Source organism: Echiichthys vipera (assembly GCF_963691815.1).
Source record: "Echiichthys vipera genome assembly, chromosome: 14".
Lineage (NCBI taxonomy): Eukaryota > Metazoa > Chordata > Actinopteri > Perciformes > Trachinidae > Echiichthys > Echiichthys vipera.
This window is the reverse complement of record NC_139839.1, coordinates 28,356,846-28,376,361: the sequence shown is the minus strand read 5'-3', so window position 1 is coordinate 28,376,361 and position 19,516 is coordinate 28,356,846. Positions and strand designations below refer to the sequence as shown.

At 40.9% G+C, this 19,516-nt stretch overlaps 1 protein-coding gene across 4 annotated transcripts in view; it reads left to right on the top strand.

Moving 5' to 3' along the window:
* The window catches only part of dlg2 (discs, large homolog 2), a gene marked incomplete at its 5' end in the record, with an annotated part of 390,565 nt that overhangs the window by 329,342 nt on the left and 41,707 nt on the right, over positions 1-19,516 (top strand). For 2 of the 4 annotated variants that reach the window (XM_083926484.1, XM_083926485.1), the window contains 3 exons: positions 10,066-10,218; positions 15,216-15,414; positions 18,803-18,905. In XM_083926484.1, coding sequence (XP_083782610.1) covers positions 10,066-10,218; positions 15,216-15,414; positions 18,803-18,905 — 455 coding nt within the window. Of the gene's footprint in view, positions 1-7,344; positions 7,402-10,065; positions 10,219-15,215; positions 15,415-18,802; positions 18,906-19,516 lie in introns of all 4 variants that reach the window. The other 2 variants (XM_083926482.1, XM_083926483.1) reach the window with 2 other exon arrangements.

Sequence of the window (19,516 nt, the reverse complement as noted above, 5' to 3'; positions counted from 1 at the left end):
CTGCAATGATCTTCTCAAAAGTCTCCAGGAGGGCATTGTAGGTACTTTAGGTTTAATTGGATCAATAGTATGACTATCAAATGAAATATTTGATAAAGAAAATTAATAAAGAAAAATTAATAAAAATTAATAACTTTAATTTATTAAAACTTCACACGGAGAACCAATCAAATGTAGGGCCTTGACTCACGTTCAGATTATGAGATTGAGTATTCTCAATAAACTTATCGTTAATCAAGTAAATATAAGTTATCACCAATAATTATCAAAGATAATAATAAAAATGACTCTAGTCAAACCAGAGTTCCTCGGGGCACCACCGTCATAGACGGAGTGACAACTAATATTAAAGTCTCATTAAATATATTAAACTACTAATTAAGGGTTGAACACCGATAAATGTAATAGTTTAATTAGTTGAAGGATTTAGAAGTTATTTTCTTAGTAGAGGCTGGCTCATTCATCTTTGTGTAATATTAAATAAACAGACATATGGTAAACACAAACATTTATTCATTTGTTAATAAATGTTTGTGTTTACCATATGTCTGTCAACAAACAAAACACAATAAACTAATTAAAGCTAACAGCAAATTTGTGTGGGTGTGTGTGTGTGTGTGTGTGTGTGTGTGTGTGTGTGTGTGTGTGTGTGTGTGTGTGTGTGTGTGTGTGTGTGTGTGTGTGTGTGTGTGTGTGTGTGTGTGTGTGTGTGTGTGTGTGTGTGTGAAACAAAGAGGAGAGGTGGGGCTTGGACCCCTGCAGAGAAGGTGAGAACATTTAAGTTACACAAAGGCCAGAAGCTTGATCTTATTCAAGTTACAAAAGAGTTACAGTTCTATCTACCAGTCCATAAAGTCCTATAACATGTAGTAATGCCCAGTTGGTGATTAGTTACCAGTCCATGAGATGGGAGATGTTTTGCGTTGCTTGATGCCAGTGGCTGGTTGAAGAAAGGAAGCTGGTTGCAGAAAGGTTCTTGTCTTGGTTGTCGCTCTTAGGCAAAAGAGGACTCAGATCGCTCTTTGTTGTGCTCAGTTGAGGATAACCGGTTTGTTAACCTTTGCTGGTGATCCTACGCCATAGGCCACGTCCAGGGCCGAGGGGACAGCGGGCAGCTGGTCTCCTGGATTCGCAGGAGCGCGTCGTGTTGAGTGTGAGAGACGGGACCGAGAGAGATCCGGGAGAAAGAGAAAGTGCAGGAAGTGTGCTACACTTTTATAGGCCCTGGTGATGTCATCGCCAGAGGTCAAGTCAGCCAATGAACAGTTTGGGGGTCCCTTGGAGAATCACACCTGGGTGTGATTTGTGGGGGAGAAGGCATGGCAGGCCTTTGTTTGTGACCATGCCCTCAAAGACAAAGGCAGCCAGGCTTTGGGCCTAGTCATCCTTTTGCCTGAGCAGGCCGAGGCCTTCTCGTAATCAAACTGAAAGTTCACGTTAATCCAGAAATGAACAATCATCTTTGGTGTGTTGGTTGCACCTACAGCATCATAATTGTTTGCCACAGTGCTCACTATCGGTGATGTAAAATTCCATCGAGTAGGAGCGTTTCTGAGTAACCTTGAGCCGCCTGCAGACTCAAGAAAAGATGTCCTTTTTGTGGATTTTGAGAAAAATGTGGCAAACCTAGAGACATGCAAAAAAAAATTCTGTACTCAGATAATCATTAAGCCCCCTGAGACAGCACCAGATTCAATCTGTGTGCACAAAAATGGCATTGGGGGCTATTGCTTTAACTTTGGCCTGCAAACCGTTGAGAGCTGAAGCCATGACAGCAGTCCCATCATAGGTTTGTGCCGCTGGTTTCTCCATGAAATTATAGCCCTGCATGTACTCATTCAAGACTTCAAAAACAGACTGAGCATCTTTTCCCCCAGAAACATGAAAAATCCAATAAAGCGCTGAATTTTACCTGCACTATCCACATAGCGAACAATGACAGAGAGTTGGTCACAGCAAGCATTATCAGTTGTCTCATCCACCTGTCATGCAAAAAAGGGAGCAGCCTGAATTTCATCTTTGGTCTCATCAGAAACCGTGGCTGAAAGAGCAATGATCAAGTAATTTTGGGTTGAATGGGACATCCCAGAAAACACAGCTGATGCCTGGAATTGTGTGGCCAGGACAGAGTCATATTTTGCTAATGTTTCTGTAAACTCCCCGTAAATCCCTTTGTTGGATGATTCACCACACTCATCATGCCCCCTAAATGACAACTCCTGACGGCAAAGTAAGGAAGTCACATTACTAAGGCGGTTTAGGAAAGTCCTGATTTGTTTGACTGTTTCATTATGTTTTGCTACTTGAATGCGAGCACCTTAATTTATTACATGTTCAACCCTGACTCGGTCCTTGCACATGCACTCACATGTTCATTGCTTTTTTCCATGCCTTTTGTATGCCCTGTCAAAGTTAGATAGATCCCCAAACCCCTTTTTGACCAGACAACACATCCCTGAGATGGTTTCATCAAGAGGCATGGCCAACAGTACATTTTATTTGTGACAGCACTTCCAGTCAGCCAGCTCACCTTGTCACACCAGGACACCTGAAAAGACCTGTTACTTTTCTCCACCTTTTGAACTAAATCAGTCTTAGGGGTTGACCTGCCCTGCTGTTTATCTCTAATTTTCTCTTCGTAAGGAAGATTACCAAATGACTTCGCCAAAATCCGGTTGACGACATTCATGTTATCTGCCATGATGTGCAGCTTACTAATGCTAGCAGCTGGAGCTGCTGCGCCAGGCTACTGTGAAGTGTGACCGCCTGTGAGTGTGAGTGATCGTGACGGGGGTAGAAGCTCCGCAGCTGCCACTGCTCGTTGTGGAAAGAAACCGCGGAGTGACAGAACAGAGTCGCCAAACACAATGCTAGTCGTTTTTTAACAAAGACAACGTCTCTGGGGATCGGTAAAGTCTCCGGATCAGTTCAGAACAACGGAATGAAAAACTTGGAAAATGCTCCGCTTGATGTTCTTTAAGATCGCTGATTCGCTCATTTAGCTGTCAATCAAAAAAGGATTCTGCCTCAGACAGCTCATCCAATCATCATGCAGAAGCCGAGCGTCCGGGCCAGCCCACTGCCCCATAGACCCCCAGAGACGCTGAGCGTTCAATGGGCGGGACAAAGCCCAGCATTTATCCAATGAGCGTCTATATTTTAGCTGCAGTGGAAAAATCCGCCCTACGCTTCCCCATTGAAGTCAGTAGAAGCTGAGTGTCCGACTGTGTAAAGCGCTGTGGGGCAAAAGGAAGTTGCACCGGTTACCTGTGATAAGTAGCTGATTCTGAACAAAAGATGAAGGCTTTTTGGCGCGTATTTAGTCAATGAAATGTACACACAGCAGTACATATTTCACCACTTTTTTTTTTTTTTTTCAGGTGACATTTTAGGGGAAGCTGAGCTTCCCTTGCAGTCTTTGAGCAATCGCCACTGGTGCTAACAAACAATTGGCTATAATGCATGAACATGATATTCAGCAGGAGAAACAAAGCCAACTGTCCAGACCTCTTTGGCTGCTGCACCTCACCAGTGGCTCGTTACTGAGGCTCAGTAGAAGCACAGAATCCAGGAATCAAAGCAGAATAACAGCTGGTGCCAAATATGTGGTTCTCTGTTTTTGACTACTCGCTCTACTAAATATAATTTATATTTCTGATCTTTGACATGCAATACATTTCAACCCTGCAGTTTTCACCCGCCTCAGTCTCTTGTCATGTCTTTCTGCTGTCTGAAGGAAAACACTGTGCAAGCAGAGGGAGTGACCTCATTTGGTTTGGTGTCTTAACACATCCACTTGTGTCTGGCTTTTTTAAGCAGAAAGTGAGATCAATTTCAGACTCTGAAATAACTATCAAAAAACTATCAAACAAACACTTCAGAATACACATATGTTGCATTGTTTAGCTGTCATTATAAATTCACCCACTCTCACCCATGCTTGGCCCTTAGAGCTGATTCTACCACCATTTCTCAGCACTATACTCAGTGTTGGCTATATGAACAGATATTCTGCACAAATGTCCATTTGTATGATATCGTTTTGAAGTCAAATCTGGTGCATTGTGAGAGCAAAATAAAGAGACTAGCTTGATGAAGCACTTTGTGCAAACAGTAAAGAAGTGTGTGCTCCAATAAACTATGTACTCAAAAGCATATTGTATAGATATTACTAGTCATTTTATGAGTGGTAATAACACTAGTACAGATATGAAGGTGAAGTCACATAAATTGTGGTAAACAGGACGGGGTCGGTTTTTCAAGAAGGTTCGGGTGGGTTGCTGACATCACTGAGTCTCTCTCACTCCCCACAGCGAGAGAGGGCGGGGAAGCCAGTAATATAGACAGCACTCTGGATTTATGCCACAGCAGAGCGGCGCTGCTCAGACGGGCTGGTTGGTTCCAAAACGTACACGTGTAGCTCATTGTGTCCAAAAGAATAATCCAGGTTATAGACAGCTCAGGTTAGACAGGCAATTTACAGTCACATTTCAAACTGCGACCATAAAACCAGTGAACATTATACAGTTGTACAACATTTCTGCATGTGTTTTATGTTGTTTCACAAAGGTTTGATAATATTACTACCTGGAAAAAGGGCAGTGTGTGTCATTGATGGTCATTGATGTGTCATGACTTTCAGCACTTCTGCTTCGTGAGCCACAACGGCACCCGTAACGTGACCATAGACGGACATAACGTCTCAGTCGAGGTCCGTTCTCTTAACTTGATCCAGTCGTACTCGCCTACGAGTCTCCATCTTGTCAGACTTTGACTCCTCCTCATTTCCTCTTACCAAAAAAGGCATGTATGTGACGTTGGTGGGAGGGAGATACGCCCATCTGGCTGACATATACTGGATTAGCCACATTAGCTCCACCGCCCGGGAGCTAGGCTAACAGAACATGCTACTAGATAAACAAGGGTGGAAATCAGTGTTGAGATATTTTTCGGGACAAGGAGGGCACGGTAGTCGTTTTATTTTGTAATGGAAACGGGCGGAAGCAGGAATCTTTAGAGGGTAGAGACTGGCACGGGTGGTCAGTCTCTAGCTGAGAACAAGGGAGTCAAGTGCAGGCAGTCCCATGTCTCTAGTGGAGATACACCGGCTCCAGGAGTGAAGTGCAGGCAGCATTTATGATCCATGATTTAAACTGATTGTCATGAACGGTACAGGTATAACACAAGGGTGGAGTCAATGCAGAAACGGACAAAAAGAAAGTTACAAATTAAACGTTTAATAATACAAACGGAAAAAACACTACAGATAATCAAACACAAGACTAACTAAACAAACACGGAAATACAAGAACGGGGAGACGACGGGAGATCGGGAGACGGACGGGAACACGGGAAACTACGGAGAGAAAACAGAACACAAACACGATTAGTAAGCTTTACAACGGGGAGTGTGAAAATCAATACGAGAAAGGGGATGCCAGACCGGGGAGAATAGTTTTACCAAGGTTGGGTCGACGACGGTCCGTCGCTGCATGCCTTTAAGGTGGTGGTGTAATCAGCTAAACAGGCAGCAGCTTTGGGGAACGCCTACCGGACCTACAGACAGACAGGTGAAAGCACATGCAGGGAAACGCAGACAGAGGGAGACAAACACACACAAGACAAAGGAGAGGAGGGCACTGGCAGAGCCAGATCTTGACACTGATGTTCAACGCAGTAACATGCTCATAGACTAAAACACCGACCTCACGGCCTGAATCCTCCAGCTGCTCCAGATTAGCATCTAGTGTATGTGTCATAGATAGCAGGCTGAACTGCAAGTCATGGTGCAAGTGGGTCTATTTAATTAGCATAACAAAGCTAACGTTAACACGGTGTGTTCCTAAACCATCTGTTTGTACAGTCGATCGAAGAGCCCCGTCATCTCCAGGTCGAGATGACAGGCCTTGAATTTGACCCACTGACTAACATCCATGACAAAGTCCAGTCTCAAGGGAATATGCAGCTCATTCTGCCACCTACTGACATAGCAATGGTATAAACATGACAATCACATTTTCATCTACACTGATCTCACACATGGTCTCTCCAACTGACGGAAATCTGTCATAATGACAAAGAACTTTAGTCCCGGTGAAGTGTGTGTTTGATTGTAGCTGTTGTTATGACAACTAAGTCTCACATCCAAATGTGTAATGGCTATGTTGGTCCACACACAGATATTAAGCTGGGGATCATGGGTAATTTTGTTTCCACTAATCCAAAAGTTGCAAACAAACCTTTATTTCTTTAAATCGAGGAAATTAATGAAAATTGATGGTCTTAACATGTACTCATCATATTGTTGCATTAGCAAGGACACTTCGGTGTTTTTATGTTATAAATACACTATGATTCAAACAGCGTGCGGGCTACATGTTGTAAGCAGCGTCCTAAACATAGGATAGGAGGATAAAAACCTACTCCCCACACTGGGCTCCTGTGGGAAGCACAGTGCGGGATATGGAAGAAAGAAAAAAACAGCACTTAAAACAGAAAACTCAAAACAGTTCTTTGCTCTGGCTTTGCGCTGTGGACCATTTTGATGTGAGACTGGGTTGATTATGATGATTGCAAAACGATTTAGGTTTACAGTTCCTTTTTCAGCCACAGTCTGCCATCTTGTGGAAGATGTTTTCATACTTGAACTGGATGCAAACATACAACAGTCAGTCACAGGGGTAGAACTCATGAGGACAAGGTTGGATAAAGATAGAAGTGTGTAGGTGATGTGCTGCAGTATGCTCAAGGAAGACAAAACAGTGACAACACAAGTCTAGTCCGTGCAACACTGAGTGTGTGTCTGTGAATGTGTAAATGAGATGGTGTGTAGGCAAGATTTACAGTATGTCCATCTACTCTAATCTACCACCCTCACATCTACACACACACACACACACACAATACATCAATGAAAGAAACATTCTGTGCTGCACATATACACGTTAACAGGTGTGTATCCTCATCAGTTCACAAACAGCACACGTGCACACACTGAGTGTTCAGTGAATGTTTAACCAGTGGTATGGCTGTGCAGTGTCTGCAGTAGATTATAACTGTGTCTCCATGCAGGCATACTGTTTGTGAGCTAACACACTCTGATGTTTAGTGATGATGTGGTTAATGGATTCCTGAAACGGACATTGACTTCAATACTTTCAAGGACATGTTTTTTTCTGTTTTCAGCTGTCTTGTTTTGTTCTGTGTAGCATGAGTGTCTTTTATTAGTGTCTTAATGTATGAAAAAATCAACTGTGAATTTAGATAGCAAAATTACAGCATTTTATGATAAAAGATGATCATCAATTGTTGGTTATGAAAAGTTCACTTTTTCCATCCTATTAGAAATCCCTCGCTAGATGACGAGGGTCCCAGGTTTGATTCCCAGCACTTCCAGTTGAGGTGAGATATTGAGCATGCTCAGTCACCCAATGCATGCCCGTTCATGTTCATCTGCATGTTTTTTATGTTGAAGGCATCCTTGGAAATATAAATTACATCAAGCCATTTTTTTTTTTTTAGCACGAACCACTTTTCATTAAGAATCAATTTTATACTGGTAAAGATTTCTGCCTGAATCTCTCCTCGGAGATAACCTTTCAATCAAAAAAAACTGTGAATAGGGATTTTTTTGTGTTAGCTTGCATGCTTATGTTGTACAAAACAGAGTTTTACCTGTTGGCCATCAGTGACATGCTTACTCATTGTAGTGAGAATATGATATTAGAAGGAATAAAACAATCCCATACACTCTGGGTTTTTGCTCCTACAATCCTACTTGGGCTTGCGTGACCAGTAGCTTATGGGGGCTAACGTTAACAAACTTTAGATGTTAATTGATGTGTACAGTAAGTCAGTTCATAGAACTTATGACTCTTTGTTTCATATATAGTAAGTAATCATAGGGAGTTTGATAATCCATAGTATGACGATAAACTTCCTTGCCAAACCAAAATACTTGGATCCACTTGCTGCATACGTAAGAGAATTTTTTTTAAAAACTGTAAATCATTTACAGGGGACCTATTATGTTTTTCCTTATTTTCTGGTGTATATATAATTAATGTAAGAATGTCAGATGTTTTTATTAAGTGTGGTAAAAGCTTAAAATAATGAGGAAACCGTATGTAGAAGCAATCCCTTTGTCTAAACACCTCAGATTTCAGACTGAACACTGTAACAGTTTTTTCTACATGGCTCGAAGTGACATCAGTCCGTGCTAGATCTCTTTATATACATTCTATGCTATAGACTGTATATATACAGTTCATTTCACCCCAATTTCAGATTGTTTTGTAGTGTTGGGTTTAGAAGGCTTTTTTTTTATTCAGGGAGTGAAAACTGAGAACGTCCTGATCACAGTCACACATTCACAGCTGACAATTGCCCAGTACAATCACAGTCTGCACTGCTGGCCACTGAGCAGCTCCACTGGAGTGGTTGGGGTTAAGGTGCCTTGCTCAAGGGCACCTCAGTGGTGGTAATGAGTACTCATTCACTTCCCCACCCAGATTTATCTTGCCGGTCCCAGGGAATAGAACCAGCGAACCTCCGGTCAAACGCTCGCTACTCTAATCTTTAGATTACCACTCCCCTTTATTGGTGATTTTTCACAATAAGAAGTTTATACTTTGTAACAGAGTAGAGACCCAGAAACACTCCAACAGAGGGTCTCAGACAGACGGTGAATACAGGAGCAGCAGCCATGAGCTAAACTAATAACTCAAAGTACAAGTCAAAGATCTTTAGATCACCACTCCCCTTTATTGATGATTTTTCGTGATAGAAAGTTTATATATATATATATATATACTCCGCTGGCATAGCAGCACAACAGCTATGGACATCAGAGTAGAGACCCAGAAGTGTTTTTGAACATTAAAGCATCTAAACATGTTCTAGTAGAAACACAAAATACAACCTTAAGAAGCTGAAACCTGAAAAAGAGTATGACAGGTCCCCTTAAAGCTTTTAGATATCAACTAATTTGAATACCAATACCACGTGCGGCATGTTGATAATAAGCATTAACAATAATAATAATAATAATAATAATAATAATAATGTCAGCCATTGCTGAAAAAACAATTACAGTTGTTGATTAATTGGTTCATCAGTGTCAGAAAATGAAACAATTAAAGTAATTTATCAAACAAAGACTGCTAGCTTCTCAAATGTCAGGGTGTTCAGCGTTTCTCGCTCCTTTTCATATTTTAGACTGGTTGTCAGACAAAAATAGCTATTTGAAGACAGTCATTTCTGATATACTATAGACTAAATGATTAATCAGTAAATATTCAGACAGAGTAGTGGATAGTGAAGATCATAGTTAATAGTAGCCATATTAGTATAACTGGGTGTTTACTCCATGTTGGTGATTGTGACAGGAGATGAGTTCGCTCAACTGCCTTTTCTTTTGAAGATGTAAAGCATGCTCTCTGACTTTAGTGTTTGACCAGTAAGAACCATATACCATTACACCATAGACCAGTACTTGCTCCTACTCTGTACTACAGCTCATACTGCTTAATTTCTGTTATTCTTCCTATCTTTCATCTTAAGCTGTGTTTCCACCAAGCAGTCCGGTTCAGTTCAGTTCGTTACACATTAGGACGGTTATTTTTGTGTTTCCCTTGTCCAAAGTTGTTGATGGTACCAATAGAACCGCTCCTTTCTCTCCTGTGTTTTCATTGATTGATGCAGACGTTCCTCTGTGTCACCATTGAAAAAGGAAAATACAGTGAGAGTTGGATGGAGCAGTGAGCTCCTTTCTGAGGGCATGGATGTCCACAGCTCCCATCTTACGTCCAAGAAACTGAAAACAACACACTACTTACGTGGTTCCCATCTGGTAGAAACACCGCCTACCTTAGAGAGCACCATCTGCGGTGGAAATACAAAACAGATCTAGTGTTTAGGTACATATCCGTACGGGTTGGGCATGTTTCTAAAGCTACTATACCGAAAGCGTTTGATGGAAACGCCGCTTTTGTTTATCTCAGACCCTTCATCCCTGCCCCCGTCTCTGCACACTAATCTCTGCTCTTGTCTCTCACTCCACTATAGGCCTCCTGAGCCAGTTTACAGCACTGTGAACAAACTATGTGACAAAGCACCCTCACCCCGACACTATTCCCCAGTGGAGTGCGACAAAAGCCTCCTCCACTCCGCCCCCCTCCCATATCACTTAAGCCTGTTCCCTGACTCGGACTTCACCAGGTACTTTCCACCGCCACCATCACTGCCTCTCTACACTCCGCCACTATGTCCCATCCAAATATTTAAATGGCATGCCATGTTACCATATTGTCTTTGATAACCACCTACTTTTCTCTCATGCACTCGTTGCTTTCTCCCTCCTGGCTCCCACCACCTCTTAGTGTTGTTTTCTCAAGCTAGCATGCCTATCTTCCCTCCACTTTCCTCTCACTCTTCAGGGCTCTGATTAAGCAGCACCCTTGTAGCCTGATCACCTGCCACTTTTATCCAGGAGTGGAAGAAGTACTCATATGTTTTACTTTAGTAAAAGTAGCAATACCACACTGTATGAATACTCTGTTACAAGTAAAAGTCATTACAATTTGAATTAGGTAAAAGAAGAAGAAGAAAAGAATGGTCTCTTCCAGAATGTTAATTATATTTTTATAATAAACTTTAGCACACGTTTTGGCTCCTAGAGGGCACTTAGCACACGCTTTGGCTCCTAGAGGGATCTTTAGCATGCATTTTCACTTCCATGAGGGCACTTTAGCACACGTTTTTGCTCCTAGAGAGCAGTTTAGCATGCCACTGCTTGGCTGGGTAGCTTGTTAATATACCCTCAGGGAGAAAAAAGTCTTATCTTAACCTATAATATTACATCATAGTTTTCTCTGACTGCTTGTCTGAGTATATACCAAATCATTCCCTTTGGTCATATGGTACTCACTGTTCAGGGTACCAAAAAGGATTTAGAAACAGTTTGGGGACATAGCTTTCAGTTGTTATGCACCAAACTCCCACCACAAATCATCAGACAATCGACTTCTGTTGATAGCTTTAAGAAACAGCTCAAAACTTATTTTATGATTTGCTTTTAATTACTCTCACACATTTCTAACATAATTGTTATTTTATATTAATTTTACTTTATTTGTTGGTCTCCAAGAGGCTGAGGATTTGGATTTGGATTTTACCATGAAGAGAGAGGCCGTAATACATAGGACCAGAAGTACACCTTCAAATTTGGCAAGCCCAGCCCTCTATGGGCCTTGTCTCTTTGAAGAGATGTCAGTTTTAAGCGAGGCCTCTGTTCTTTCCATATAAATTAACAAGAGATTAACAAGTGAAGTTTTTCCCAGTATCACACTGGAGGAGCAAGAGGTATCATAGAAGAGTAAAAGTTAACATGAGGGAGTACATCCAATTTAACTATTGAGTTTGGGAGATTGGACCAGCGTTCCGAATCTTTTTCTAAATTATTATTTATACTTTGAAAATTGGGCATTGCAATGGAGGACGTAGAAGGAAAGACATCAATGCCAAGATAATTGAAACTTTTAACTACTGGTACAACTATATGTTAACACAAGCAACACGCACCGTGTGTGTGTGTGTGTGTGTGTGAGTGTGTGTGTGTGTGTGTGTGTGTGTGTGTGTGTGTGTGTGTGTGTGTGTGTGTGTGTGTGTGTGTGTGTGAGTGATTGTGTGAGAGAGAGAGAGAGAGAGAGAGAGAGAGAGAGAGAGAGAGAGAGAGAGAGAGAGAATAACTCTGCTAAATTAATTGAAATTATAAGTCCAGTTAGTGACTAATATTTTTGTGCACTGTTGTGCTTCTAACAGCTAACATGAGAGTATCTGATTAAACCCAGGGACTTCACCCTGATGTTATCCAGTTTGAACTGGATCCTTGTTCTGTACCTCAGATGGACATCTAGGGCTTTATACAACAGCTGTCTCTGCAGATGCAGTACACAGATTTTTTTTTTTTTTTTTTTCCTGACTATGAAAATGTCAGGAACAAGATGAAGCTGAGACGCCAAAGTTAACTGCTGTTTTATTGTAGGGGGTCAATTTAGTGTTAACTATAATACAAACAGCAAGAGTCCAGTCACTGACAGTTTTTTTTTTTAATGAACGATCATAGACTATTGGGGGGTTCCATTTAACTCGGATGTCAGAAGTCAGAGCTGGGAATGACGTCACACCTAAGTTAACAGCGTTTCACTTACAAAATCGGAAAAAAGTAGCCAACAGCTAACAGACGCCTGTTAAGGCTTGTTCACTGATTGCCGTTTTAACCATCAGTTAAAAAAAACAAACATTCAGAAATTTAATAATTTGTGCATCCATAATCCAGAGGTCATAGGTAGGCTACTATTTAAAACCCTTCTCCGCAATAACAGGTCACTGAAAAAACATAAACATAGCCGTTGTTAGCACAGCCTGCTTTGTAGTTTGCATATACACATAAAACATGTAAATTACACTATGACAGCATTTCCATATACATACATCTAACAATACTATGTATATGGCTGTTAATAAAAGGATTATTACAATAGCCATTACTGTTTATAACAGGGGCAGCCATCTTTAAATGTCAACTCGGGGGTTGTGTGGATCGTCCGACTTTCCGAGTCGGGGGTCGTTCCAGTTGATAGTTCCGACAGGCTTTGCTTTACTTTAACCCAAACCACTATCTCTTCCTAAACTTACCTTCCTTACCTAAAGGCTTTCTGGCAGAAAGGCCTGAGGCCAGCTTCTCCCATGTGCTAATGATTCCTTTATCTGTTCCACAGCAGCTTTCAGCAAATGGCAAAAAATAGTGTGCTAAATGAGGAATGCCTGAACATACCAGCCTTTCGTTGGAGGCTGATTTTAATTCTGACCATTTTCAAGATTTGGTGCTGTCATAGACACTTAAATATGTTACAGTTTAGCATAACACATTATGTGTCGTACATACTATTGGCTTTTTTAGTCAAGTTAAAACCATCTGTTATACCAGAGGTCGACAACCCGCAGCCCTCGGGCCACATTGTTCAGTGGCTCCCTGTATCTTCCCCAAAAATAACATGGACAAACATTATATTTATTTATTTTTTTCTGAGTCTTTTAAAGGGAACACCTGTTATGTTGGAATTAAAGTTGTTACTGTGACAGTGAGATAAAAAATGTTGTAATATTTCTTTAACCAAAACAGGCCCAGCGCCGTTCCCTGCAGGCCGCTAATGTTGACTTTCTGACCCGTGCCAACGGTGAAATAAATCCAAGAAAAGAAAATGATCTGAGGAAAATAGAGTTTTTAGTTCTGCGTTGACCAATTCATTATTGGATTCATTATTTCGCAAAAATATTTATTTTAGATCCGAGCTTATTTTAGTTTAGTTTATGTAGTGGTTGCTGATTGATTGACTGGTTGATTGCTGTAAATGGCTTAGGAAAAAAACAAAAGAGGATGACAGGACATGGACATTGACATGGACTTTATACGTGCATGGAATTATATATATATATATATATATATATATATATATATATTCTCTTTTAAAGCTATTAGGCTGCAGCTCCAAGTTTTATTTTCATTTCAAAAAGGGATACTTTCTATATTTTATATATTACATTTCCCCAAAATATGGGGAGGACTGTCAAAATCAGCTTTATTGTCAATTCTGCAATATGTTCATGCAGAATTGACAATAAAGCAGAGGAATAGAAAATACATTTCTCTCTGACCGACTGTGCATTCATTCATTCATCTTCAACCGCTTGTCCCTGTCGGGGTGGTTGGAGCCGATCCCAGCTGACATTGGGTGTGAGGCGGGGTACACCCTGGACAGGACGCCAGTCTGTCGCAGGGCACATAGAGACAAACAGAGACAGACAGGTTCATTGATGCCTATAAAATTGCCTGTAGGTGTGAATGGCTAACACCTGCATGTCTTTTGGATTGTGGGAGGAAACAGGAGAACCCGGAGAAAACCCATGCAGACACAGGGAGAACATGAAAACTCCACACAAGGGCCCCAGCCAGAATTCAAACCAGGAACCCTCTTGCTGTGAGGCGACAGTGCTGACCACCACACTACCGTGTCGCCCCACCCAATAGTACAAAATATATACAATAAATGATACAAAAAATGAATAGTGCAAAGAAATAGAAAAACAGGAGATGAAAATGTGAAATGCAATGAACAAACTGTATATATAATATAGTATTTATATACAATATATAAACTATATAAATATAAATAAAATTAAATTGTTAAATACGCCTGCCTTGTTCTATTGATTTATTTCAAAGTAGGTCAAGACAAGCAAGTGTTTTTTTATATTCAAATGATGGTGAAGACTGGCTTGGAACAGGCTTTGCTGACAGTAAGGACCCATTATTGATACCTCCTAAGAAAAAGAGGGACAAAATAAGCAATCACTCAGCACCTACACTGCCCAATGGTGCGGCTATGCTTCTTCATATTCCTGTAGTTTATACATTCACCAGCAGATGACAGTATGCTGCTTACATTCATGGTACATTCATGGTGACATTGGACTGGACTTGGCAAAACAGCAAAATGTTAAATAGTTAGATTTCAGTGTTGTTTCGTTTGCTAATTATCATTATTGTTCTTGTGTGTGTGTGTGTGTGTGTGTGTGTGTGTGTGTGTGTGTGTGTGTGTGTGTGTGTGTGTGTGTGTGTGTGTGTGTGTGTGTGTGTGTGTGTGTGTGTGTGTGTGTGTGTGTGTGTGTGTGTGTGTGTATGGGTGTGTGTGGGTGTGTGTACGCGCTGTGCGCGTGCACACGCATACTGGATACGGATCTGTTTTCATATGGCTGCCTTGAACCAAATCTGCATCAAATCAAAGTCTGTAGACTAAAGTATGTAGATTTGAGTCAGTACCATGAAAATGCTACTTCAACTCTATAGAAGCTCGTGCCATCCTGTGCATGGATCCTATGATCCTAGTGTGTGTGTGTGCATGTGTGTGAGACAGAGAAAGACAGACAGAGAGATAGCAAGGCCAGTGCCTGTAAGCATGTGACAAGGTTCCTTTTCCGTCAGAACTGAATTGGGGACAAGTGATCCTAAGTAGAGCACCATCCCCCTGTGGAGCTCCAGCAGTCTTTGAGCTGTGTTGCCTGAGCAAAGCATCACTGAGGCTTTTGTCGACGTACCGTGTGATTGTTGTCCAACTCTGTCCTCCGCTGCCCGAGCTGAAAATGCTGAAACCCAGCGACTCCCCTGACCTGATGTACTATCTGAATTGTCTGTACAGGGAACCCAGGAAGGTGGTTCTGCACAAAGGCTCCACAGGCCTGGGCTTCAACATTGTGGGTGGTGAAGACGGCGAGGGCATCTTTGTCTCCTTCATCCTGGCAGGAGGGCCCGCTGACCTGAGTGGAGAGCTGAGGAGAGGCGACCAGATCTTATCGGTGAGTGAACAAGAGCTACCTCAGCCGGATTTTATAGATATAAGACACACAGCCATGTTGGAAAACAGTCCAAAAGGATTGAGATTACATTATATTATATTATTATTATTATTAGTAGTATTAGTATTATTATTATATTATATTCATGGATCATTTATTGACAGCCTTTCATAACTCAAAAAACAAGCTGCCTACCTGTTACACCGTAAAAATGCAGTATCTTCATTTAAAATGGTTGACCCTTCTTAAACCTTAGTGTAATAGTCAAACTGGCCTAGATTCTTTTATTTAGTTATTAGTTAGTTAGTTTATTTAGTTATTAGTTAGTTAGTTATTTAGTGATTTTTCCAGTCTTGACGTTTATCTCTAATGATGAAGGTGTAGCGTGTCTGTGATACCAGTTTCATTTCATGCATCAATTTCCTGTTTATGTTATGCTCTTCTAACCTGACTCCGCCAGATGGATTGATTTGCATGATTCTCATTGTCTCAATATTTTCCGTTTGTGTAACGTGAATTTACGGATCAGAGGCCCAATTTCAGGAGCCCGGTCCATATTCAACAGGAGGATCCAGAGAAAAAAGAGTTAGTAAGCGGCTTGCTCCATAGCTGCACTCATCTCATCCATGGAAGCCTCCATGTTGTTAACACTGAACAGTCTCTTCTTGTAGCGTCACACTTAAATCCGCCTCAAAATAAAAGCTGATTGGTTTGGTTTCTTGGCAAACTTCTCCAAATTTTCTCTGCCACACGTTACCAGACTGATCTGAGAGTAAAATACAATGGAGCTCAAAGATCAGGGTGGTATCTAGAGGCTACATGCTCTTCAGTTACAGACGTTGCTTTTTATTCCTGGATTTCTCATTCAGAATCCATTTGGAGACCAGCTGTATTGGTTCAACTTTAAACATCACATATAGTCCACACACACAGTAGCAGTTATTGGCCTCTCGAATGAAGCTGAGTAAGGCCTACATTTGCCCAAACCAACACAGACTTTTTGTACTCTTTCTAATATACTGTACATGTGAATGTGTTATGTAGACTAAAATAAGTGGTTGTATAGTTCCATGTGTTCTGTACCCTACATACTTGTATATCAGCAGTCACCTGTGACCTGGGTACCATAAGGCCTCTCTAAAATGCTTATGACTCCAGAGGAACTGAAAAGTTCATTCATCAATTAGTTAATCAACAGAGAATTAATCAGCGACAACTTTGATAAGAAATGAATACTCAAGTAATTTCAGTAACTCAAAATTAAAACTCCCTGCTTCTAACCTCTCAAATCTGAGAACGTACTGCTTTTGTCTTTGATATTGTAAATTAAATATCTTTGTATTTTGGACTGTTGGTTGCACAAAACAAGACATTTCCATCGTTTCCAGCCAGAGAGCTCCAGTCTCGGGTCCCCTCCAGTGCTAGGACCCATCTCCAGCACCAGGACCCACAGTGGAAAATCACAGCTAGGATCGTGGGATCATTGAGGGTTTTGTGTTTTGACAGACACTGAGGATAATAATCAGTTGATTCGACCACATCTAGTACTGCTTTACAATCTTATCTTCTTTTTTTTTACAGTCTTGTGTTTTTTAAACACATCCTGCATTGTTTAGTCACAGAACTTTCTGAGATGATGAGCAGACTACACAGTAGGCAGTAGCTGGGAGGAAGTGATTGTTCTGCCTCATTATAGTTAATTGTAATAGTTTGCCTCCCACACTAATGCCACACTTTGCATCAGATTACACTGTCTCATTGCAGTGTCACTGTATTGTACAGCCTGCACACTGTTAAATCAACATAGCAATATCTGGCTGTTAGTTGGTGTCTACCTTGATGTAAGCAGGCAGTTAATATTCCCCTAAGTGGCCTGGTTTTGAAGTCTAACAATAACTTCCGCTGTCTCTCCCCACATATACATATATACTACATATACTGGAGATCAAAATTAGAGTATAGAGAAAAAGAAGTAAATCAAGTATTAAGACTTGATTTATTCTGAAATATTGTTATTTATTTTTATTATTTTATTTATTATTTCTGGACAAGGCACATTTATGAACATATATTACACTACATGTAAATGTGCCAGATCGTAGCCCGATGGCTAATTTCCATCTGTAGTCCATTAGGCAGGTTGATGTTTGTCCACATGTGGATTTCAGTACGTAATTGTATATTTTCTTCACAGCTTTATTTTCTTTTATTTTAAATGTTCTTGTCAACAAAGTAATGTCTAAGAAACCCACTCTAGTTAGTGAACTGTAGAAAAGAGTGAGTCAGAATGGACCAAGATCAAACTAGAGCAGTGTGAGAAACGAGTGATGTCCTGTGGGTGCAGATGTGCTGAAGTCATTCAAAGCTGTGGCCTCTACACTTCCTGTTCATTTTTGAATCCTGGAGAAGAAAAACGTTGAAATCTTCTCTTCTGAAACAGTGGTTACTGTTCTCTAATTTAGATCACTGTTTTTTTCACAAAATAAAGGTTTTTGTTGAATTGTCTTGGTTATTTAAAAAACATGCTAATACAGCAGTGGTATAGACACAGAGGATATTCTATCAAATTATGAACAGTAAAAAATAATAGTATTTCAGAATAAATCAAGTGTTCATAATTTGTTCTCTAGTTTTGATCACCAGTATATATATATATACACACACACACACACACACACACACACACACACACACACAAACACACACACACACTATTCTATCTTCTACACACTATGTTAATTTCCTGTATGACTCCCTTTACACTCCCACCTCAGGCTCTCTAGTGTGTTGCCAGTGTTCAGTTGCCCTAACACTGAAGGACAGCACATCGACTGAGAAGGGAAGGGTGTGTCACAGATAAAAGTAAAACTGAGTTTTCCTCTTGAGTAAAGCAACACACAAACAGGGAAGATGATCTGATTTCAGCAGCAGCTCTTGTGATTGTGTGACAAAGTTGAACACTTGCTATGCTATTGTAATGAAAGATGCACAGAGAGAAATAGATTTAACCAGTGTCCTTAAACATGAGAATTCAAATCAACAATAAAATCTTGAAGCAAGCATTGAAGCATTTGTGTTCAGATGCATCACACCTCTCCAAAATGTTTATGGGTCCTTTACAAAAGTAGGCCTACACAAAGAAATGAAATGTCTTGCATATATTAAGAATGGGAAATTTTGTTAGTCAAAACATTAGACAAACAGTGAAAGAGAGATACTAGTACTACAGTACTGATTTACATGTACAATCATAACAGATTATAGAATAGAATCTTTCTTCATTTTTATTATGCATAGAACAATGAAAATCAGTTTGGTGAATCTTCAGCAGCAATAATAGAGAATAACAGCTGGATAATCCTGTGAATTGTCCTTTTTGTTAAAACAGGTCAATGGTATTGACCTCCGAGGAGCCACACATGAACAAGCAGCAGCAGCACTTAAAGGAGCTGGACAGGTGGTCACCATCATTGCCCAGTACAGACCAGAAGGTGAGTCAGCACAAACAACAAGCCATTACTGTACAAACACAGGACACAACACAATACACAGGACAGTGTTTAGTCTACTGTAAGTAGGGTGCTGTTCACACCTGTATTAACATGTCACTACAAATAGTAATATTTGTCTTGTTTGACTGATACACCACCAAAATATGACGTTGTATGCGACCAGACAGACTGTAATAGACCAGGGGGCGAAGGCTAGCCCCGCAGACGAGGCAGGCAGCGAGCTTAGCATGGTGGCTATTGCTCACCTCTGGCCAGAGCACCTCACAGCCCTCTCCCTGCCGAGTTCAAAGCCCTCTCCGTTGATCTCAAAGCCTCCATTTCAACGCTCGAAGCAATGCCACGTCCACGCCCTAGTGTCCGACAACGCTCAGAAGATAGGCTACCTCGAGATAAATCCGAATCTACAAGACGAGAATCTGCTAACGCTGCCACTGTCATGTTATCTGGATAACCGTGCGTTTATGTGGTATTAACTGTATAGTTGTGCTTTAACAGCCCAGGACTGACCAAAGTTTATTTTTAGACTGCAACATTGCAGCATTAGTAGTTACAGTCCTGACGGGCTGCTGATATTCTGTCTGTTAAAGAGT